This window comes from Bos grunniens, chromosome 4 (assembly GCF_055505025.1).
Source record: "Bos grunniens cultivar Pamir isolate PY7600 chromosome 4, Bosgru_T2T1.0, whole genome shotgun sequence".
In the NCBI taxonomy this organism is placed as follows: Eukaryota; Metazoa; Chordata; class Mammalia; order Artiodactyla; family Bovidae; genus Bos; species Bos grunniens.
Genome location: NC_141168.1, coordinates 34,917,153 through 34,942,293, shown reverse-complemented (window position 1 = coordinate 34,942,293; position 25,141 = coordinate 34,917,153). Strand labels below are relative to the sequence as shown.

At 37.2% G+C, this 25,141-nt stretch overlaps 1 protein-coding gene across 2 annotated transcripts in view; it reads right to left on the bottom strand.

Annotated features, from left to right (window-relative positions):
• The window catches only part of TSPAN12 (tetraspanin 12), a 66,466-nt gene that overhangs the window by 18,793 nt on the left and 22,532 nt on the right, over nucleotides 1-25,141 (bottom strand). For both annotated transcript variants that reach the window (XM_086395951.1, XM_086395953.1), the window contains exons 5-6: nucleotides 8,012-8,086; nucleotides 3,573-3,680 (exon numbers count right to left, since the gene is read on the bottom strand). In XM_086395951.1, the coding sequence (XP_086252077.1) occupies nucleotides 3,573-3,680; nucleotides 8,012-8,086 (183 nt within the window). The remainder of the gene's footprint in view (nucleotides 1-3,572; nucleotides 3,681-8,011; nucleotides 8,087-25,141) is intronic.

Below are 25,141 nucleotides of genomic sequence, written 5' to 3'. Positions count from 1 at the left end.
TATTACCCAACTTGAGTTCATTAACCACTAAATTTCCAAAAGTTTCTGAGATATAAACATAGGTTTGGCCGACAAAATTTTATTCAACTGAGTGAGAATCTTGAAAAAAGCTGTCATATCCTATCACCATAATCTCAGAAAAAATGATGTGCTTTTAGCTTGAATAAAGTTGGGTTTAAGACAAACTAAATTGTCTTTTTTTTTTAAGTCTCATTTCACCAAGTATTAACAAAAACTTTCTCTGGCCAAGGTTTAGAAACACTGCTTAAGGACTGCTTAATTTAGATTAGATTCAGAGTAATTAACTATGAAAACTTTCTGCCCTTGGGTAGAGGAGGATTACTCTTCCATACAGTCAGAAAGAAGGACTATACATGAGCAGTCACTGAGAAGAATTCTGCCAAGAGCAGCTGGCTTTGAAAATCATGTGGACCAACTGATCAATCTGTGTTCAGGATTAACTCTGCATCATAAAATATCACAACCCACCATTTCAAAATTTATCTAAAACAAACTTTAAAGAATTCTGAACTTCTTTTGTGAAATGAAACAAGAGATGATTTAACATGTTTTCAGTTGTTTAAACATCTATTTTGAAACAGAAAAAAAATCATCTTGAATACTATAAATGATGAATCACTGATGCTATGAGTAATATTAAATTTTCCAAGAAACTTGAGAAATAATTTTAGTATTTTCATTTTATATATTTTTGTCTAAAAGATACAATTATGCCACAAATATCAGAAATTAAGGCAAACATAATTTAATACCATATATTCCACCTGTCATTAAGTATCCATAAAAACACACACATAGCAGAAATGACCACTTTCTCAAAATCATAAACTACTACATTTCCAGGTTAGTCTTTTTACATCCCTGCATGCAGAGGAAACCTACTTCTCATTTCCTAACATCGTGTGTTTTTCTGTGTGATGACAGGAGGACAGTTCTGGGAACACTCTGACTCCATCCACAATGGAACAGTCCATTTATCTGGCCTTGTCATGAAGTGAGGGGCTGCACAGAAATGACTTTTCCAAATAATTTAAGCATTTCATGTTTTGGACCAAACACTTTTTTATTTTAATAAGTCACTGAGATATTGTTTCTTTTTACATAATTGTTTTTCTTCATCAATAGAAGATACTGAATTGATACTGAAATTCTTCCTGAGAACTCCCTTATGACACAAACCCATTCTTAAACCATACATGACTATGGACTACATCTCCTTAGACTATTCCTGCCTCCTGTAGAGTCACATTGTGAGATGGAATCACTCCTCTAACATGTTGTCAACTGGAAAATCCCACCACCATTTCACATAAGCAGAACCAGATGAACAGGTCAAGTAAGTTACCAAGATCACCAATCAGTGAGTGATGGAGCCTATTCATTCCTAAGCCTGTACTCCCACCTCTATGTTAAAAAAAAAAAAATACATTTTTAGCATCAGTTTTTTTAAAAAATATTGAATAAACATCACTAGGTCTCAAGTGAGTTTCCACTAAAGTGAGATGCATGCCTAAACCACACTGAATGAAAAGTCAGGAAAACTGCTGCCTGACAAGGTTGCTCTCAGCTCTACAATTTATTTTGGGAGAAGAGTGTTATCAGCTGAACTGTGTCCTCCCGACCCTACCAGCAAAATTCATGGGGTGAGGTTCTAACCTCCAGAATGTGACCATATTTGGGAAGAAATATCCTTACAGAAGTAATTTAATTAATCTAAGGTCACAAGGGTGGGACCTAGTCCCATATGCTGCTGTTTAGTAACTCAGATGTGTCTGACTCTTTGTAACTCCATGGACTGTAGCCCACCAGGCTCCTCTGTCCATGGGATTCTTCAGGCAAGAATACTGGAGTGGGTTGAAATTTCCTCCTCCAGGGAATCCCATAGGACTGATGTCTTTATAAGAAGGGGAAATTTAAACACAGAGGGAAGATGACACAAAAGAAGACACAAGGAGATGACTTTGGCCATCTACAAGCCCAGGACAGAGGTCTCAAAAAAAAAAAGCAATCCTGCTGATGCCTTGATCTCAGACTTCCAGCCTCCAGAATTGTGAGACAATAAATTTCTGATGTTTAAGCCACCCAGTCTGTGGTACTTTGTCATGGATGCAGCTCTAGCGAATTAATACAAGGGCCTTTGAAAAACTCTTCCAGGAGGCCCAGAGGTCTTCCCCACCTCCTTTTGGGTGAAATAGGCCTACGAGATGGAGGAGAGAACTTAATATACAACAAATCCAAACACAGGAGTGCTATTGTTTGCAGTGCTATACAGTCTACCTAAGTTGGATCCCTCTTTGTACCATTAGGGGGAAAAAAAAAACAAAACCTCACTTTATTTTTTGACTTGGAATATCATGGTCTACAACACAAATCTCAGAAAATAAAGAGCTCTGGGAAGCTCCCATTCAGGGCAGTAGCTGAACAGAGCTTACTATAAATTCCCCACATGCTTCATTTATTTTCCCTTCACATTGCTTTTAATACAGAGGAAAAATAAACAAACAAAGTCAGGAAGCATTAAAATAAACAGGAAATCTGTGCTGCAATGATAATTTTCACCATCTCAACAACTGTAACACAAAGAGCCAGATTTGGAGTTTACCCTGGACTTGAACCTCTGCCCATATCCAAGACAGAGTGACTGAGCAGAGAGCAGGACACCTATTGTGCAAGACACTGATCCTCAAACACTCGGAGCCCAGGGTTAAATGACATGAACAGAAAGAGATATACTTGGTCACCTGAGAATCTCACTCCAATCACGAGGAAACTGCTTGGGAGAAGAACTTAGCTTGAATCAATGGTTAAAGTAACCAGATTTTAAGCAACTAAATATAGTCCCTCTTTGAGAAGATAATGGAATGAGGTGCTATATGCAAAGTAAGTACAAAAACCTAAAAGCACCTAACTTTGTAATGTTATTATTAACAATCATAAGCTAAATGAGATCAAACTCAGGATCCCATTTAATTTTCTCAACACCCAGAAGAGACAGGTGCTTTTATTATCCCCATTTTGCAGATGAGGAGACTGAGGCTTAAAGAAGTTAAGAAAATTACAGAAGCTCATGTAATAGTAAGCAGCAGAGCTAGAATTTGAAGGAAGGTCTTTGTTTCTAAAAAGCTATGCTTTTAATGATATACTGAGTCCTAATTCCCCAATGAGACCCATTATTTTAAATTTCTTAATGGTGTTTAAATTATAGGAGAGCTCTAAAAATCATGAAAAATGATCCATTCAAATACAGCTTGGGTAGTTATCAAGGAATTCTCATTAAAAAGGGAAAATTTACAGTAGTTTAGCAAAAGAGCTTTAAAAAACTCTAAAATATATGTGAACCATGTGAAATGAAGGGGAAATGATGTATATGGGAAGAAAAGCAGGGCATAGAGCTACTTCAAGTACTTCTTGATAAAGAACTACACCAGTGGTAACTAAATCATGGGCTTAACTGCTCAGCACAGAGAAAATGACCAAAGCCAAAGCTCTGCATACTCATGAACATGTGCCATTTATTCCATAACCTCTACCTTAGAAAATGTAGCACTTACCTCTCTCTGAAAAAAATTCCAAGCATGAGTAAGCCACCGGTATCTCGGTAAGCCATAATTTGTCATTCTGGCTTTCAAAGTGATCATGTCTGACCACTGAACTGGAACCTAGAAATTAAAAGAAACAAAATATCAACAACTCTAACATTCAAACAGCCACATTCAGACACATATATGTTTACATATTCACAAACACAATCACTCATAGACTCATCCACATATACTTACTTGGAATATACTGCAGTTGACAGATACTATCTTAAATTTATATTTGTTTGTGGTTTAAATTAACTCAGGGTTATTAAAAACTTAGTGAATAATCTCTACATGTGCTAAATGAGGAGTTACTTCATACTAAGCAAAATAATGTGAAATCACTTAATGCCAATATCAAGTTTAAGGAAATCACAAACAAATAAGCTATGTGATCTATGGGCTTCCCTGGTGGCACAAACAGTAAAGAATCTGCCTGCAATGTGTTCTATAGATACACCTGAAGAGCTCCTAATAACAAACGATCCCTGCTGAAAAATGCCCTTTGATTTGAGTATATAATGCTATGAAATTGTTCTTTGAAGTGACTGCAGATTATGATACTAAAATAAACAGAGAAGAATTAAGAACAGAAAGAGTTTAGCTCAAGTCAAGCCTCATTCCAGAATAACCTTGTAAATACATTTTCAAGAATTGGATTTTAGAGGCAATTAACAGAGTTTAATCACAACAGAGCTTCAGGTACACAATACAACAGCTGGCAAGAAATTTAGTTTCAGCATATCATGCTGTGATTTTCTTATAGCTGGAATTTGATTTATTAAAACATTGTTTTGAATTTTTATATCTGTCATGAGAGACATTAATCTATAGTTTTCTTTTAATCTCTTTGTCTAGTTTTCGTCATCATGATAATGCTGGCTACATAGAATGAGTTGAAAGGTATTTCCTCCTCTTCAACCTTTTTGGAAGGGTTTGTATAGATTTATCTACAGTGTCACAGGAGAAATGGGGTCACACAAATCGTAGTCTCTCCACACCTGTGGTATTAAAGTAACTCTTAGGAGACTAGACAGACGTCCACATCTGATCTATAGGGCAATATGAACTGGGCTTAGTTGAGCAAATTTGACACTAATTCAAGATTCATATCTTTTTGAAATCTTATTTTTAACAATAGTAATATCAACAGTAGTTTAAAAATTCCTGGCCACAAAAAATCTTCATTTTGTTCCTTTGTTAATTTTCATTTTTATTACTTGGAAATGCACAATACAAAAGAAAACACCCCAACATCTAGGCACACAACTTTGTTCCCTAAATAATGAGTTGATTGGGTATTCTTTGTGTTCATATGGTTTGAACAAAGTTCAGAGAACTAACCAAAGTTCAAGCTACTTCCTATAAATTCTTATTATTTCATATCCTTTGAACATAAAATAAATGGAAGTGAAATACATTCTCTAGAAATGTATGATCGGAAGCAGTTAGTATTATTGACAGATTTTATCTAGAGAAGGAATGATGAATGGGAAGTGAATATGTATAAAAAACAGAAATAATGGGGAAATAGGCTGTCTGACCCCAAATATCTTGATTCGGTTATTGCTATTGTTCAGTCACTAAGTTGTGTCTGACTCTTTGCAGCCCCATGGACTGCAGCACGCCAGGCTTCCCTGTCCTTCATTGCCTCCCAGAGTTTGCTCAAAGTCATGTTCATTGTGTCGATTGCCATGTTCATTGCCATGTTCACTGCCATCCGACCATCTCATCCTCTATTGCCCCCCTTCTCCTCTCGCCCTCAGTCTTTCCCAGGATCAGGATCTTTTTGGTTATTAGATCTGGTTATTAGAACAGTCTTATTTTTAATTTATTTTCCAAAATAAATATAAGTTGTTTCCCTCTTGTGACCACAATCCATCTGAGACTAAATATAGCAAGAAACAGAGGAGGTCATTGAGGTTCTGGCACAAAATGCAGTGATCTGGCCATGAAGGAAAACACACACGTATATTGGCTTCTTGCGTGGAACAGCTAAGAGCACAAAGCCCATTCTATGTAAAGGCTGGGTTCTGCAAAATTTGGCAGCTAATAAACCTTAATGGCACTTTTCATTCACACTGCTATTAGTGCAAAAGCAATAAAAAAAATTCTGACAAACTTTTTTCCTAAAGGACTACTTTCCACATTTCTCTTTTAAACAGCCCTTATTTTATCCTGGTGACTTAATGGAGGGGGGAGGAGATTTACACAAGCAAAACAGTGATGTATGCTTCAGCTGGCACAGCAGTGTACACCCATGCAGCACCACTGTGATACTAAGAAAATATTTGCCAATGACCCCTTCATAGAATAGAAGAAAGTACCTAAAATACATACATTCCTTTCTGTCTCCTCAAGTTCCTTAGAATTACATTAGAGTCCAAAGATTTCCTTTCAAATACTTAAATTAATTCATTTCAAACTCATTGTAACTTAGGAAATTAATCAAATATTAATGTGACATACACACTATATAAACCATTTTTAAAATCCACTAGAAAGTAAACTCACTTTGAAAACCTTTTAATTACCAAAAAAGAACAAAAATGTTGAAATGAGGCCATCAAGAATTATATAGTTAAGTTCAGTCACTCAGTCGTGTCCGACTCTGCAACCCCATGGACCGCAGCACACCAGGCTTCCCTGTCCATCACCAACTTCTGGAGCTTGCTCAAACTCATGTCTGTCGAGTTGGTGATGCCATCCAACCATCTCATCCTCTGTCCTCCCCTTCTCCTCCTGCCTTCAATCTTTCCCAGCACCAATATACTGTATAATTACTGTATAATTTATGAGAATTATATAATTTACTATCTATTCTTAAATGTTAAGGAGATCCATGTGTTTTTTGAAATCAGAAACAATTAATGACACCAAAACTGAGTCCCTGGACCCAATTACCACTTCACTTCCTTAACAAACCAAGTTTCTAGGGATAGTGTGAAAATATGATTTTCAAAGACAGCAAGAGCCTTTCTATTTTAATGGGACATTTTGTTTTGAAGATAGTGTTTAACTTTATATTAAACTAGCTAGAACCTGCCCTGACTTTTCAATTTTTAACAGAGAAGAAAATAACGATAAATTCCCTCTTCTTCCTAAGAGTTGTCACATATTGAAAGCGTGAGTATTTTCAGAGGGGTTCAGAGGTGTGGCAGTGCCAAAGGGCAGCCTACGTGTAAGCTGAATTATGTAGAGTAGCCACTAGGCTGTAATTATCACTTAGTATTAAAACAGAGTCACAGTACAGTTGCAGATTCAACATAGAACCTTTAAAAACTGCATCAGTACCAGAAATGTCTTCAATTTTCTTACACAGCTCCCAAAATGCCTCTCAGAAACGTAAAAGAATTTTCTCTTCTCAAGAGCTCTTAGGGGCTTCCCTGGTGATCTGGAGGTTAAGACTCCACGCTTCCACTGCAGTGGGCAAGGGTTTGATCCCTGGTCAAGGAACTAAGATCTCATATGCCACGCAGACAAATAAATACATAGTAAAAAATCAAACAAACAAACAAAAAAGATCACTCTTAAGTTTTTAAATGTTGAAGACTCATCTGGAGAACTTGCCACAAATACAAATACCCAGTCCCCGCCTTTCCCTCTATTTCAATTTAGCAGGTCTGGCCTACAGACTTATACTGTGCATTTTAAAGAATCACTCTGATGGACTCCTGCTATACACAACCCAAAGACTACATGTTGAAAAAAGCATCATCTTCCTGAAATAGAATTCTTCTATGAGGCTCAGAGTAGGCAGCCTTCACAGACATACAAAGGTGCTCAACCTCACTGATAATCAATGCACCAATTTTTACCAATGGAGTGAGCAAACATTAAAGAAGTGATAATGCCCAGTGGAGCAAAGGTGTGAGTGGTAAACCAAACATGGCTGGTAAAACCTTAAGGTTAAGAAACTCTCATTCTCATTCATTCTTAACGCACACTTCTTAATTTGGAAGAAAACACTTCAGCTTGCTGTAAACAGAAGGGTGTGTTTCCTAGACATCAGCCTACAGCTGAAGTCAGCATTTTACAAGGTTTTCAAGTAGCTTTTCAAGATTTCTTAAGACCTGTTGCAAATGTGAACATTTCCTATTATTCACTCAGAACTTCATAAAATTGTTCAAGAACATATATTATTTTGGTTTATTATATCCATATCTAAGCAATCTGTGGAATTAAAGACATGTATTGGAGTACAGGAAATGAAATATTACAAATTACACTTTGGAACTAACTGTGATGTAGAGACAGGAGAGAAAACATTACATTTTAGAAGTATTGGGAGTATGCATTGTGACAGAAAGCATAAACATTCAAATTAATAACCATGTACCTAACAAATCCAGAGTATCTGAACGAATACTGTTTCAGAGTGTGGTTATATTCCATTTTGAACTCACCATTATTTCTTGTTCATATGTCCAAACACCACAAGCCAGTTCTACACAGAAAATGACAAGTAAACTTCCAAAATACTGTAGGAGAACAGAAAATGAATGCTGTTAGGATAGAATCAAAGTTAAATACAGTCATCAGAGACAAGCTAAGTATTATTCAGTGTTGTTCACCCAAAGAACAAGAAACCAGAGACACATATTCAAGAAGCTCCCTCCCTAGGGAGCAGATGGGGAAAATTTCAGCAAATTTTGAGGCATCGGCAGACAACATTCAATACTTACCTAAGTGGGTCGTTTGGATAGTACTCCATTTATCAAATGCTTTTATAATTAATTCTCTCAACAGATAACACTACCTTATTTTACAAATGAAGAAATTAATGAGAAAGTATACAATATGACTTGCTCAAGAACATGCATAATAAATTTTAGAGACCTAGACCACTGCACGTGTTCTGTGTGCTGTTCCTTGCCACTTCTCCAGTCAAGCGGGTCACTTTACAGAGTAAATAGTAAAAGGGTGAGAAAGAATGGGCTTTCTGAAAGTTCACTAATTCCAGCAGAATTAAAACAACTCCACTGGACTTTCTAGTGGTGCAGTGGATAAGGATCCGCCTGCCACTGCAGGGGACATGGGTTCAATCCCTGGTCTGGGATGATTCCACATGCCTCGGAGCACCTAAGCCCATGTGCCCCAACTACTGAGTTCAAGCTCCAAAGCCTGCAAGCCACAACTACTGAGCCTGTGTGCTGCAACTACCGAAGCCCACATACCCTACAGCCAGCAAGCCACAACTGCTGAGCCCACGTACGGCAACCACAGAAGCTCGTGCGCCTAGAGTTTGTGCTCTGCAACCAGAGAAGCCAGACCAGTCATGGAAAATTTGTCTTCTCTGGTGCCAAAAATGTTGGGGACCATTGCTATGCAAAAGATAAAGTAATATTTTCTTAAAGAGATTCCATTTTATAAGTCCTTTTATTTTCAGCCTATGTAGTATTTCTGGTCAGTTTCAATCTACTCAGATCTCATTTCCAAGTACTGCCTTACTTTGAAGATTTTAGCCTTAATTAGAAGAAAATTCGTGAACACAGTACTCCAAGTCAGTTTTTCTCCAAATTTACCTTAATACTTAAGAAATGTCTGCTGCTGCTGCTGCTGCTGCTGCTGCTGCTAAGTCACTTCAGTCATGTCCGACTCTATGCGACCCTATAGACAGCAGCCTACCAGGCTCCCCTGTCCCTGGGATTCTCCAGGCAAGAACACTGGAGTGGGTTGCCATTTCCTTCTCCAATGTGTGAAAGTGAAAGTGAAGTCGCTCAGTCGTGTCCGACTCTTAGCGACCCCATGGACTGCAGCCCACCAGGCTCCTCCATCCGTGGGATTTTCCAGGCAAGAGTACTGGAGTGTCTAGACATGAACAATATCATATCTTCACTTTATATTACAAAACAACAACAACAAATGTTCAATAACTATTTTCTAGGTAAATGTTCTTATCTTTAATAAGACCCTAGGAGAAAGTGAGACTCCAGAAAAAAAAAAAAATTACACTATGATATACTTTTGCTTTCTCAGATCTCCAACCTAAGTTTTGTCCAAAACTGACTTCCGGTTAGGGTTAGGATGAGATAAAACCATCCTCATATTGATCATTGCACAGAGAATCACTCAGTCACTTTTAGTTTAAGGGCTGGATCTAAGAGCAGCATTTATAAAACCTGGTGTTAATCCATAGTTTACACAGAACAAAACCAGCAAAGAATTCAGCAACAGCTCCTGCTGAGCTTTGTTATGGTAGGAAGTGTACATACGTATCACATTTCACTACAAAACCGTCTGTTGTCCTCAATATTATTGGAACATTAGTGGATCTCTCCTAATGATGTCAACCTGTGTCTCTCCAGCTCTTACTCTCCCCCACACACATGCTGTGCTGAGATGATCTGTACCAATCACATTTGTTTCCTTGGTGGCTCAGACAGTAAAGAATCTGCCTGTGATGTGGGAGACCTGGGTTCAATCCCTGGGTCTAGAGGATCCCCTGGGGAAGGGCATGGCAATCCACTCCATTATTTTTGCCTGGAAAATTCCCATGGACAGAGGAACCTGGAGAACTACAGTCCATGGTGTCACAAAGAGCTGGACACAACTAAGCGACTAAGCGCACAATCGCATTTGCAGAGTAACTCTTGCCCTCTTCCTCCACAAATGCTGTCCTAGAAGGGTGGGAAAAGCTCTGAATTTGGAGTCAGCCGATAGCAGTTCAAACTCAGCTCTGAAACACTCTGATCTCTGGAAAATCATTCAACTGCCCTGAGTTCAGTCTGCTCATCTGTCTCATGAAGATAAAAAGAAAGTCTTCTTTACTGTTATGATCTGATTTGACACATGGGAAAGCGGTTGGGAAATTTTAAAATTTTGAGTTTGTAAAGCATTATACAAATGCTATTCTGAAGTAGTTTTTGAAATACAATCCCATATGGACTTGTCCTTTCCTCCTGGATTTGCCGTTAATTCCCTGCAGTGTGCTGCAGTTTCTTTCTCATCATTGTTTTCCAGTATTTCATCTCTTGTTCTTTATCATTTTATGTTTCTCCTCCCCCTTGTGTAGCAGAGCTCCTGTACATCAGCTCTCAGCGGCTTCAGCTTTTAAAGCAGTTGGCTGCCTCACCCACAAGTCACTGTGCTCACTAACCCGCCAGACCATGGGTTCTGGCTGGCAGGGATCTTGTTCATAAACATTATTTTATCCTCAGTGCCTAAGGAGCACCTGTCACACAGCAGGTATTTAATAAATGTCAGTGGGAATAATGATCAGCTTACTAACTGAGGAAAAAAAAAAAACAATTTCAGATTTCCTTGAATTTCTCTGGCTAATTTAAGCTCTGAGTTTCTTGTTAACATTTGACTCCCCTTGACTTCTGCTTACACATTTCTATTCTAAATATTGCCTCTCTGTTTTACTACTTGTCTTTTTGGAGGATTATCCTATGATAGTTCAGTACACCTTTAAACATTTAAGACAATTTACATAGTTAAAGAAAAAGGAACCATATGCAGACTCTCCTCATCTTTCCTGAGCTTCTATCAACTGGATATTTTAAATAAATAAAGTCTGAAGAAGTATATTTATACAAGGGACTTAGAATACAATTATTTGCATTAACAAACTATTTTATTTGCTTTAAAAATGATTTGATATGACTTTCTTAAAAGAGCTAAGTTCTACTGCAAGCTAAATTTGTGTTCTATGAATAAGTTTTATCCCTAAACACATATTCATGAAAAAACTGCATCAAGTAAAGCAGCTAATAATAAGATACACCTTCAAAATTATGCAATTAATTAATGATTTTTTTCACTAAATCTCTAAAGCTGAGACTAACTACCTTTCAGTTAAAAAATAAGCGTCCTCAACTGAGTTAGATAATAGAAGATTAGGTAAAACACTATAGATGAAATTGCTTTGTTGACTTTTTTCAACTCTACAAATGTAAGAACATGAGCTTCGAGATAAAATAGACTGGCTTCAGATTCTGGCTCCTTTACATACCAGTTGGTTGACCTTGGGCAAACCACTAAGCCTCAATTTCCTCATCTGGAAAATGAGAATATTAAAATTACCTTGCAGTGCTTCACTAAGGATTTGGCCAGGTAAAGAACTGCCCCATAGGACTCATCACCTAAAGGGTAGCTATTATTAACCATATCCTGGTATCTATTAGAAAATAAACTCCAGGAGTACAAGAAGTACCATTATGTTTTAAATACTTAACACACTGCCTGGCACAGAACACATACTCCATGAATATTTCTTTAATAGATGTAACTATGATTGGAGGATGACAGCAAGTAAAACTGCTTGTTTCATCCTAAAGACAACCAGCCACTTCCACTAGAGAACAGCTAATCCCCCAAGTTATTTGGTGAAATCTTTAGCAAAAATCCCTGTCCACTGAGAATATAGCTGGTATTTTTCAAAACATCTTTATTAGGAAACTAAAGAAGGAAGGGTGTGGAGGGTGGGGAACTCGATTTCTTTTTTCAAAATACTGAAATCAATTCTTCTGTTATTTTAAACAAAGGTTGGCCACAGAAGGGCAAGAATGGCACAGTTTACTAGTCCCTTTGTCTCTTGGAAGTATTTGAGGAGGAAGGTAAAGGCATGGAATCCTGCCTTCCTATTTAACCCTTCATGACTTGTAAATAAACACATCCTCCAAAAGAAATAAAGGGGATTCATTTCCCTTATTAAAGATTATTTCATCTTATTACATGTGTACAGACAAGAGAGTAAAATCTCAAGGAGGTCTTTTCTTAAACAAATATTGATTTATAAAAATAAGCTGGTCCCCTGACACTTCCCCCACTCCCCAGAATTTCCCCCTAAAGAAAGTAGGTTAAATACACGCCTTTATCCCTTTTCTCTCTTGAAACTTCACTTCAACAACAGTAAAGGGATATTTTTAAAAGACTTAAACCCAGAGATAAAGGAAAAGAAGACAATAGCAAGCATATTTTGGAAGGTACAAAGCAAATAGATGAATAGCAAGTTTCTCAGCAGTCCCCCAAAGCTGAACGCTTAATCGTCAGTGGAGAAAGCTGGGAATAACCTGATTCATATACAGAGCCCCCCAGATGCTCATGTGCTGGCAGCCCTGGTATGGGCATCCACTTGTGGAAGTGGACGAAGGTAGAGCTAAAAAGAGGATGATGTGTTGAAAACTTGTTTAGGAAGAAATTAGAGCCCTCTGGTCCCCTTCTCTACTATGTAGCTGAGTGACTACCCACCCCTACCAGTACAGAAGTTAAAAGATGGGGTGTTATTCTGTGGAAACAGTAAAACAGAGTCTCAAAATTGGGGACACTAGGTATAGCCGAGGATAAAGGAGAATACTAGAAACAGAATAGTTCATATTTAAATACTTTTCCCACAAAGGTTCAAAACCAAAATAGCACTGGACTTCTCAGTAAAATATTGGAAGCCTGAGGCAGCAGAAGAATGTCTTCAAAATTCAGAGGGAAAAATTATTTCCAACCTTTAATTCTATAGCCATCAGAATTAACATATAAGGGTAGCAACACGGACGGACATGGAGATTATTGTACTAAGTGAAGTAAGTCGGACAGAGAAAGACATATATCTTATCACTCATATGCGGAGTCTAATTTTTTTTAAAAATGACATAAATGAACTTATTTACTAAACAAAAACAGACTTACAGGTATCGAAAACAAACTTACAGTTACCAAAGGGAAAACGTGGGGAGGAAGGATAAATCAGGAGCTTGGGATTAATACACACATACTACTATATACAACAGATAACCAACAAGGACCTACTACACAGGGAACTCTACTCAATATTCTGTGATAACCAACATGAGAAAAGAATCTAAAAAAGAATGAATATATGTATACGTATAACTGAATCACACTTTGTTGTGCATCTGAAACTAACACAACATTGTAAATCAACTGTACTCCAACAAAAAAAAAAAAATTTTTTTTTTTAAAAGAACATGTAAGGGTATATAAAGCCATTTTTTAGGCAGGCAGTTTTTTAAAAACTGTATTTCCTATGTATGTTTTTTCAGGAAATTACTGGAAGGTATGCTCCCTAAAATGAGAGACTAAACAGAGCAGGACAATGACCTGGATTCCAGGAAACAAGGGATCTAAAACAAAAGCGAGGCAAAGGAAATCTCAGAATGGTGGTCAAGGGATATCCCATGACGGCAATAGCTCCAACAGTCTAGACTGGGTCTAAGACACACTGAGATTTCTTTAAAAATAATCATTGATAGACTACCCCAAATATTTGAATATACAAGGAGAAAACATACACCAGAAGAAGTTTAGAGTTAGAAATATTAATACATGAAAAACAAGGAGAGTTATTAATCCCCCCCCAAAATCCAAAGTATTATTCCAGAAAGAAAAGGTAAACCCAATAATTTACCTTGCCCAACTGTGAATAACATTTACATAGTCATGATCATGTAAACACTGTTCTAACCAAAATGATATGTCTGTGTTGAGGGGAGACAGGAAGTATCCATGGTGGGGGAAGGGGTTTGCTGAGGGCAGGAAAGGATACCAGTTCCTCCTATTCCATAGATGTCAATGGATAGACCCTTAAAACTAGAAGAATGAAAAGAGTTACATTAAAATGTGATGTAAAGACATGGATGAAAATTTCAAGGGAATCTGCTAAAACAAAAACTGAAAGTCGTTGCTTCTTTCTTTGGAGTGTAAAATGATAAAGGTGGAGGACTACTATTTTTCATAAGAAGCATTTTAGAATTAAATTTACATTTTGTGTATGAAGCACTCTGATAAAAGTAAAAATAAAATTAAACAATAGCCCTGCCCCTGACAACCTGGAGATCAAGATAAAAAGGCTGGTAGCTGGAGGATTTAATATGTTTTGTACAGAAAAGGTTATTCAAAAAGGCTGCAAATTTTAAGTAGCTCAATTATACTTCATGCTTATTGGGAGTAAAGGGGGTGATTGACAGAAACTTATGCTCAGGTGATGAAACACCTTATGCTAAATGTACCTTCACTAATTGAAAATAGGGATGCTATACAAAATACAAAAGGTGTATATTTAAATGTAATTTGGGCTTCCCAGGTGGTACTAGTGGTAAAGAGCCCATCTGCCAATGCAGGAGACATAAGAGATGCAGGTTCCATCCCTGCGTTGGGAAGATCCCCTGAAGGAGGGCACGGCAACCCACTCCAGTGTTCTTGCCTATGAAATTCCATGGACAGAGGGGCCTGACAGGCTATGGTCCACAGTGTCACAAAGAGTCGGACACTACTGAAATGACTTAGCATATATGCACACAAATGTGATTTACAAACTCCCAGACGTCTCTTTCACTAGACCCTATTTGGAAATTTGAATCTCTCCTGTGATACTGCTTATTAAAACCACACATACAGTCTATTTAAATCAGTGTGAGCTGGATTATTTTCTATTCTATATTTTTTTCTATTTCTATTTTTTCTATTCTATATATTTTAAATAAAGTGAATATATGTCTATATTCACTTTAGTCACAAAATTTTGAAGCTTAGAACTCTATGTTAGGGGCAATTTTGTTCCATGAGAGAGAGGCTTGGATTTAGTTTATTTGCTCAAGAAACATTTATGTCTGTACATATAATCAAGTACTATAAATATATAAAGTTAAAAGTATATAGAAGTAGGTAAAAATCAAGTATTCTTACACATATATGCATATATACAAATGTATGTGTGCTTATTATGCCAAGGATGTATGTACATTATATGTTATTCTTCAATAAGTATTGCAAAAATATAATTAGCTGTACCTTTGAAAGAGAGAATGGAACTAGATTCACTGAGAGACAACAGAATGCTCACAGCACAGTTACTGCAGCCAAGCATCCTGAATTCAGATACTGACTTGACCACTTAATAGTTGGGCATATCACTTAACTTTTCTGTGTTTCTGTGTCCCCATGTACAAAAAGGAAATAACAACAATGGGAACCTTATAGTACAGTTGAGAGAATTTAATGAGCTGATACATGTAAAGCACGTACAATAATGGTTGGCAAATAGTACATGTTATATCAGTCATGTTGATGGTGATGTTAACAATACCTTACAACCCATCACCTATAGATCCCAACTACTGAACACACATACATACAAGTACATGCTCCCACGGGTGTTTACAAATGCTTTCTTGTCTTTGAACTAAAACACCATACTCTCATCTTTGAACTTATCCAGTAGGGGAAAAAAAGACTACCAATAATATCAAAATTTTAAGGATAGCAAAAATATTCCTTTTTCCCTCCACCTAATAGAATGGAAACAGTGTCAGACTTTATTTTGGGGGACTCCAAAATCGCTGCAGATGGTGATTGAAGCCATGAAATTAAAAGATGCTTACTCCTTGGAAGGAAAGTTATGACCAACCTAGATAGCATATTCAAAAGCAGAGACATTACTTTGCCAACAAAGGTCCGTCTAGTCAAGGTTATGGTTTTTCCAGTAGTCATGTATGGATGTGAGAGTTGGACTATGAAGAAAGCTGAGCGCCGAAGAATTGATGCTTTTGAACTGTGGTGTTGGAGAAGACTCTTGAGAGTCCCTTGGACTGCAAGGGGATTCAACCAGTCCACTCTAAAGGAGATCAGTCCTGGGTGTTCTTTGGAAGGAATGATGCTAAAGCTGAAACTCCAGTACTTAGGCCACCTCATGTAAAGAGTTGACTCATTGGAAAAGAACCTGATGCTGGGAGGGACTAGGGGCATGAGGAGAAGGGGATGACAGAGGATGAGATGGCTGGATGGCGTCACTGACTCAATGGACATGAGTTTGAGTAAACTCCTGGAGTTGGTGATGGACAGGGAGGCCTGACGTGCTGCAATTCATGGGATCGCAAAGAGTCAGACACGACTGAGCGACTGAACTGAACTGAACTGAATAATGCCTAGTTAAAGGCACAAATGCTGCCTTAACTGCTGTGTCAAGTTCCTGGACAAGTTACATCAAAAATTCCACCTCCTCTTTTCATGTTTTGAACTTACATTAAGTCAGTCAGATCAGCTTTTTTTAAATTAATAGTAAAATTAATTTTTGTTCTTATTCATATTTTGCAATTTTTATAATGAAATACAGTGCCATATGGCCAATGACTGCTTAACAGTTCTTTCATTGAACTTTCATAAAAACACTAATAAATGAAATAAGCATTACTTAAGCTTTTATATAAAATATTTCAAATACTTTTTACTTTGGAGAAAACAGACTCATTTAATTTTCTCATTTCTAACTTCTTTCAATCTAATGAAAACAAGAAAGCAATCTGCCTTAACAAAGCCAATCAATTTAATGAGTGGTAATATTTATTGAGGATATTAAACTTTATAAGCAGTTGAGAAATATAGGAAAAGATACATTCATTACGAAGAGCCTTTTTATAAGAAATATGCTCTATTAATATAAAACTTGGCCTCATCCTATCCAGTTTTATGGACAGAGGACTCTGAGATATATACTATCTAAAGGAAACAAAGAATCCTATATCCAATGTACCATAAATAGTGTGTGCATGTGTGTGTGTGTGTGCACTCAGTCATGTCTGACTCTTTGCAACCCCATAGACTGTAGCTCACCAGGCTCTTGTGTCCACAGAATTTCCCAGTCAAGAATACTGGAGCCTACTCAGGAAGAATACCATTTCCTACTCCAGAGGATCTTCCCCACCCCAGAAGTGAAACTGTGTCTCTTGCGTCTCTGGCACTGGCAGGCGGATTCTTTACCACTGGTGCCACCTGGGAAGCCCTACCATAAATAGACAAAATAGTTATTCTCCAAACTGTTTTCCTGGAAAAGAATTTTTACATTAAAGCAAAACTGTATGTCTTTCTCATAAGTTTTTCTGTGCCGGCAAGCAGATAATCAACTACATATCACAGAACTCCTCAGTGAGGATATATTTCACTAAGCAAAAAGTAAAAATTATAAACATTGTAAAAGTTACTTTAATCTGCTATCCTCTTAATTTATAAGTAAAGACTCAGGTTTTTTTCTTAAGTAACATTCAACACAATTTAAAACCACCAAAGTCAGATTTGCTTATCTTGGAAAATGAATACAACCTGAGACTCACCTCTCTGCAAATAAAAATTATTTTAAAATATAACATACTTGACCAGACATTTGAATATTTTAAAAACATGGTGCCTTTGGACTCCTACTTACATACTACGTAACCAACAGTTTTAATAAACAAAAAGTTTGATGAAAGCCTGAATTCACTAAATGATAAATGATAAACTCCAGTCTCTACCCTGTCAAATGCTAAACTCTGCAAGCTTTCAGTGTTAAGTATCTCTGTGTCAGTTGTTTATTTTTCCTTTCCCAGTGATTGGAGGTTTAAAAATATTATATTACTTATAGTTAGTAAATAAGAGAATTCCACTGCCAAATATTTGTACAAGATAATGGAACAGCCGACATTCTGTTAAGAATCCACCCGGATGAAACTAACAGTCCAAGAGCACTTGTGCTTAGAATACGTCCCTACACAAAGCCTTTGTTTTAGCCAAGTCTCAAAACGATGTCATAGCAGACATAGGCTGGGTACTTTCTGAAGGCCAATTATTCACCACGCTTCATGTGTCTTTACAAAAATTTCCCAAAAAAAGGCAACATTAAATTTCCTTTCTTTAAAGAATCATAAGTGAGATGAGTTCAATCTAGTTGAGAAAAAGCTAGAACCATACACCAGTTTTTGAAGAAATAAAGTCTTGTCATTCTTGAGCCCATGCAGAAAAGTGAGCTAAAGTAAGAAAGTGATTGGTAAGCTGTGGTCCTTTGCGCATGTTTACACTTGAGTAAAAATATAGAAAACTTTTTGTAATAATGTATCTTAATTTACCCTCCTTTCCATCTTATTGACACTGGTAATTGATGAGCTAGTTTCTCTATCAGAGATGCTAGTGAAGTTCAGATTAGTAGGTGTTTGCTTCACACGCAGTTCAAACCGCGAGACAGAGAAATGCGTTATGCCAGGATCAGAGGGACTCGGCCAAGGGCTATGGGTTCTCAGGGTCAGTGATGTATATCGTGACAGGTAAACCATTAAGGGTGAGACAATAAAGCAACTGGTCTCGCTAGACGGGTCACCACATATATAGTTTCTGCTGCTTTGTAAGCCAGGTCAGCTAAAGTCTACAAGCTTGGCCCCATTGCAAATGATTTACAGGGTGTTACTGGTCTTAGAAGAAGCTGTCTCTATGCATTACTGGGCTGTTCCTCACAATGCGAGACAGGGGTCTCCATCACCAGAGCCTGGAGGGAAAGTACAGAGGAAGTATCCCAAGCAACCAAAGGACGCTAGGCTTGATTCAATCCCAGTCACGCCTCTCACTCAGACCCAAACATGGTCAGATCCCCTGCAAACACCAGAGGGCCAGGAGTCATTACCACAGGCATCTTTAAGACAACATCAGTTAGAGTAGGATAAGAGATTGGAAATTCTAAGAGACTTATTAGATAAAAAGAGAATACATACTTTACTATCCATAATAACTTTTAAGTTGATCTATATTTGCAAAATTATATTCTAAATCACATTCTTTGGCTTTACCTTTATTTTCAAACAAGATACACATTTTAACTTATCTTTGCACATTTTTCGGAAAATCTCAAGCCAACTTGTTAAAAGAGTTTTAACAGAATTCCCTGGTGGTTCAGTGGTTAGGGCTCCACGCTTCCACTGAAGAGGTGACAGGGTCAGTCCCTGCTCAGGGAACTGGGGTTTTCGCAGACTGCATGGCAAGGCCAAAAAAATTTTTTAAGAATATTAAAGGGGAATGTATTCTTTAAATTTTATAAATTCATGAATACAAATATTTATTACAAGTGAAGAAGTTTATTGTTTTTTGGTTTTTTTTTTTGATAAATCTACTCGAGTAAAAGTACTTTGTTCCTGAACCAAAAATATGTATTTTCCTTTTTAAAATAATAAAATGTAAGAACACAAGCCTGTCTGTCCACAGTCATGCTTAAAGTTCAGGGAAAGAAAATCATATGTGAATAATGATATAATTACAAAATTTTCACCAAAGTGCCCAAACACCAGTAATAGAATCTAATTGGTGAAAGACACAATTTAATAGCACAAATTACAGATGAATTTTTTTAATGCATGTTTGTTACAACAAATATTTTAGTTATAAGAATGTTAAAAACTTGAGATCCTTGAAGACCTGCTTTTATAGACAGACTAATAATAATTTGAAAGGTCCCTATCCATTATCATTAGATAAGTGCTTCTAACGTGCTTAAAAATTTTGTTCTCAAACAAGTTAAGCAGTTCTGTAACAATCCTCTGCTACTAGTCAACTGTTTATGGAACGTTTTTTCCCCTGAGTCTGGGAAACTGTGGCAGCATTCCAAAGAACTACTGTTCTGACCATTCCACAAGAGCCCTTGTCTGGCTGGTCTCCCTGAGAGCACCCTTGCTGCACACCCAGTTTCCTGGTGCCTACTTTAGCTTGATATGACTATAACTTTGCTATTAAACCTGAACTCAAAACATCCAGAATAATAAAATTTTTATTTCTGATGTACATCTGTGAAAAATTTCTAAAACCTTAGCTAGACTGCCCCACCTGAAAACCTTTATTCCTTCATTAGTAAAGGCACATTGATAGAAGAAAAATACATCTTCCATTCTCTCTTCTATCATTAAAAAAGTTTCTCTAAATGCCAAGTCTGCTTAGCCCAGAGCGGCAGGATTGGGTAGCGATCCCCCGCCAGGTAAATGAGATAAGAGCCCAGAAGAAAGTAAGAAGGGATACTGCTTCAGGGTTATGTGGCAAAAGATAGAGCAGATCACATCACTCTTCAGCTCCCCAAACTTCACACTGCAGAGTATATGCACAGGATATTCAAGACATCCCCATGATTTGGCTTAAGTCACACAGTCAAGTCTTAGCCCTGCATGCCTGGCACACATCTCTCCAATGACCTACACATGCCCTTTGCCAAGCACTCCATGAACTTCTGAATCTTATCACAATTACTCTCTCCACTAGCCTTTCAATTCCTCAAAGTCCCTTGCTTCCCCAGCAAAGGTCTTTCTATCAACCTTTGCCCACCTCTGCCCATGATTCACCGGAATTCTGCCTTCCCCCTCAGATCTCAGTTCAAACGCTTCCTCTTGTCGCTATTAAATACTTCCCATAGAAGAAGCTATCTATCCTTCCTCATAGTGGTTGTTGTTGTTTTTAAGTACTTTAACAACACAAAAAAGAGCTTTTAGAATTAAAGTATTTTAATTACAAAACAAAAACTTCTCAGGGTCTCCTTAAAAGTTATCAGTCCGTGTCTTCAACTCAGCTGTGTAAATTCTGCACAGAAACTGGAAAATTTATATTTTAAATGGTTGTTTCCTAGAAGAGTCACTGAACAGATTCATATTTTTACTTAATTAGAAACAATTTTGACATTGGATATATAATCTAATAAAATTCCAGTATTCTAAAAGATGTTTCTGAAATGTCTTCACAGCTGTGACCATACTGAGAAAATGCATAGCTTCCAAATTATAAAGTTTTACAGGAAAGCCTGGTGTGCTGCAGTCCATGGGCTTGCAAAGAGTCAGACACGACTTAGCGACTGAACAACAGCATCAAAAACTGAAATAATATGGTAATCTAAAGAAAATTCAGGGATAATCGCTTATTTCTGAATAATTCAAATATATTGCTTAAGAGGAATACTAAGTGATACAACTACAGTGCTTATATACTTAAAATTAGTGTTTCTGTAATGTGAGCTGAGAAGATTCATCTTAATTTGAGCACATCATCAGAGCCTGTAATCACCCTATATCTGAATAAAGAAGGAAATGGGCTCTTCCCTGGTGGTTCCCAGTGGTTAAGACTCCAAGCTTCCACTGCAGGGAGCACAGATTCCATACATGGTCAGGAAACTTCCCTGGTAGCTCAGCAGTAAAGAATTTGCCTGTCAATACAGGAGATGCAGGTTTGATCCCTGGGTTGGGAAGATTCCCTAAAGAAGGAAATGACAACCCACTCCAGTATTTTAGCCTTGGAAATCCCATGGACAGAGGAGCCATGGAGTCACAAAAGAGTCGGATGAAACTAAGTGACTAAACCACCATCACCTACTGGCAACTAAGCCCCTGCATGCCACACAGCATGGCCAAAAAGAAAAAAAAAGAAAGAAAGAAAGAAAAGAAAAATTCACATTTTTCAGATATTGCATACAAGTAAATATTAAACTTCATTTTTCCAGAAAGTCTTTCTAAAAGTTATTTTCCTCATTATAGCTTCAACAATTCTTAATTCTCTCATCTTTTCTGTCATTTGCTTGACTATTGATTTAACTCTATTGCCTAAGTCTTCTAGACACTGATATGATTTCAAATGAATAGTTACTGCTCCACCCAGGCCAAAGGAAGTCAATAGCAAACGTGAAAGCAGAAACTCTACACAATTGCTGAATTAGCCTCAAGGGAGCATTTGCTGAAATCACCCTTTTAAGAGCATGTGCTGCCAGAGAAATATCTGTCACTGAACTCCACACAGACTGGGGACATTCACCAAATCGATGGGTATAGATTTATATCCCTTACATTTAGCCAAAGCTATCGCAAATGTATATATTAAGAAACAATATATAACAAAGCTTAAAATGCTTACTATGACAGAGTATACCTAAATTATACCAAAGTCAGAAATACAAAACCTTGAGCCATTCATACTTCAAACCCTAAAGTAAGCAAAAAGTCCAAAGAACACTCCAGATCCTGTCACAAAGACCCACCACTAAGGGCAGGAATATCATGACATTTCCTTTCAAATACATTTGCTTATGTGCTTTCCTGGGGTATAATTAGAGGCAATACGGCCAGCTTCATTTAAGAAACCAAGATGTGCAAACTGAGCCTCTGGATGCAGAAATGCCTGCATCATCTTTGGTTTCCTCTGACTGAAATTTTTGTGAGTTTAACAACTAAATTTTAAAACTACAACTTTAAAAGAATTCTAGTTAACATGTCAAAATAAAATGCCTATATTGAATGGGATATGTGTCTATTAGATTAGAAACACATAGATACTGAATAATATCCTGTTTCCTGATGTCAAGTAATACAAACATTACTATCATGTGCAAAAATACTATCTCAGCAAGATATGCTGAATTCAGCTGTCTTCCATCCAGTCCCCAAAGTCTTGGTCCAGACCCCATCCATGCTTCCAAGGACTAGGGGTTGTGCTCAGTCGATCAGTCATGTCCAGCTCTTTTGTGACCCCATGGACTGCAGCCTGCCAGGCTCCTCTGTCCATGGGATTTCCCAGGCATGAACACTGGATTGGGTTGCCATTTCCTTCTCCAGGGGATCTTCCTGACCCAGGGATCAAACCCAGCTCTCCTACTTGTGTATAACCACTAACCATCCTTCCCAAAGCCTCCATTCCTAAATGTTATCATTTCATCAAATGCTAGACACACTCACTGACCACAGTCCAAGGGAAAACATTAGACTCTCCTACAAAGATCTTCATGGTCTTCAGACTACTTCAACCACTTTTCACTGACACCATAGCCACCAGAATTTCTAAGTTTTGCCTAAACTTGCCATGTTCTTTCACAGTTCTTTTTTTTTTTTATATAAGAAATGCTTGTTTAATGTGGTTTGTTTTCTTCTTTTTTTAATTAATATATTTATTTTAATTGGAGGCTAATTACTTTACAGTATTGTAGTGGGTTTTGCCATACATTGACATGGATCAGTTGACCCTGAGGGATGGGATGGGGAGGGATGTGGGAGGGGGGTTCAGGATGGGGAACACATGTACACGGTTCTGTATCTTTGCACACAGTCTGCATGTAACTTCCCTCCTCCGCCAGAAAACTCTTATACACTTTCAACATCCAGCTCAAACAAAGACTCTCCTGCAAAATCTCCTGGAAACCTCCAGCTGCTCCTTATTCAGGGTTCCCACACTAATTTATTTATAACTTTAATGGTCTATTTTGCTTTTTTATTTTTTGCAGTCTCCCATTTCATCTCTGTATCTCGTGTTTATCACAGACTGGGTACTCAATATATGTTTACAGAGGGGAAAAGGAAAGACAGGGGCAGAAAAGAGGCAAGAAAGGAAAAGAGAAGCTGTCTGATTCTTTGATAGGATAAGGGAGAACTAAGGTTGGATTTTTAGAATTCCTTTTGTAATAAGAACATTAAAATATTATATACCTTTAAAAGTTGAATGACTACTGAATACGTTAGAATAATAGATGAAGCATATTTAAGTCTTATAGAAGTTATGCCAGCAATTAATTAAATATATTCCAGTCATTGGGTGGTGGAGTGAAACATGTACAGACTTTGAATGTAATTTGTATCTAAATGCTGATGAAAGCAACTAGCAGCTGTGTGTCTTTGGGCATCTTACTTTCCCTCAGTTATAAAATACATCTAACCATATAAAGTTGCTATAAGTATTTTCTGAGAAAACAGAGCGAAACTCTGGGCAGATGCTGAACATGTAATCAATGATATGATGGACCTTGACTTAGAAATAAAGGTACTAGGCTATCAACCAAAACTATTAGCAGATAATAAAGATACTTAATTTAATAGTTTAATTTTAACTTAATAGGTTATCAGTAGCATTATCACTATTAAATGTGTAACTACTTGAAAGAAGAACTTTGAGTCTGTAGGAAATTAACTCCAATTTAAAGATATTCCAGTTTTGCATTATGATTTTAAACAACAGAACACTGAGGATGGTTTATTTCTCCATGGCCATTAAAAATGTACTTGATTTCCATCAAGAGAATCATTTCAAATCTGGTGCAACCACTGGATATTTTAAGAAAGTTTAAAAGTGCTTCCACATAATCACTAGCTATGTGAAAATTCTCTGGGATAATAAGGGTGAAAAAAAATAAAACCTTTCCATTTATATATAAGGTACTGATCTTACACATGTGAGATGCATGCAACTTAATTTCTGACCAGGGCCTGACAAGTTGTGGGTTGCTGGCAGTCGAGTACATATTAACATCACACTCTGACAAATGACAATCTCCTGATGGTGACATTCAGCTGCTGTCGATATTGTAAACACGTCTGTTCAACCTGTTTACATTTCCCTTGTGCTGGCACCGCTTTCCTAATGCCTATGTTAATAGCAAGGTAGAACTGCAATAACAAATGAATTACACTTAGTCTACAGCTAAAAGCCTTGGGAAGTACCCATCTAAAGCTTAAAACCAATTTCCATTTAGCTTCAGTTTCTCTCTAAAATAGAAAAGAAGTTCTGCTACTGAAATTACTTTGAAAGTCATGGCACATTCAAGTTTATCTTCTTAGTCATTTTGGCTTGTCTTCCCAATATAATTGGGATTTAATTACTCATAATCTCTTCCTACAAATACATGGAAGTTTCTGTTCTGTGACAGTTTCACATTTTTAAGAACAAATCTGGTTACAGTAGGGTTGCTAACTTCAGGAAATAAAAATACAAGATGCTCATTTAAATTTGACTTTCAGATAAGAAAATGTTTTAGTAGATGTATATCCTAAATGTTG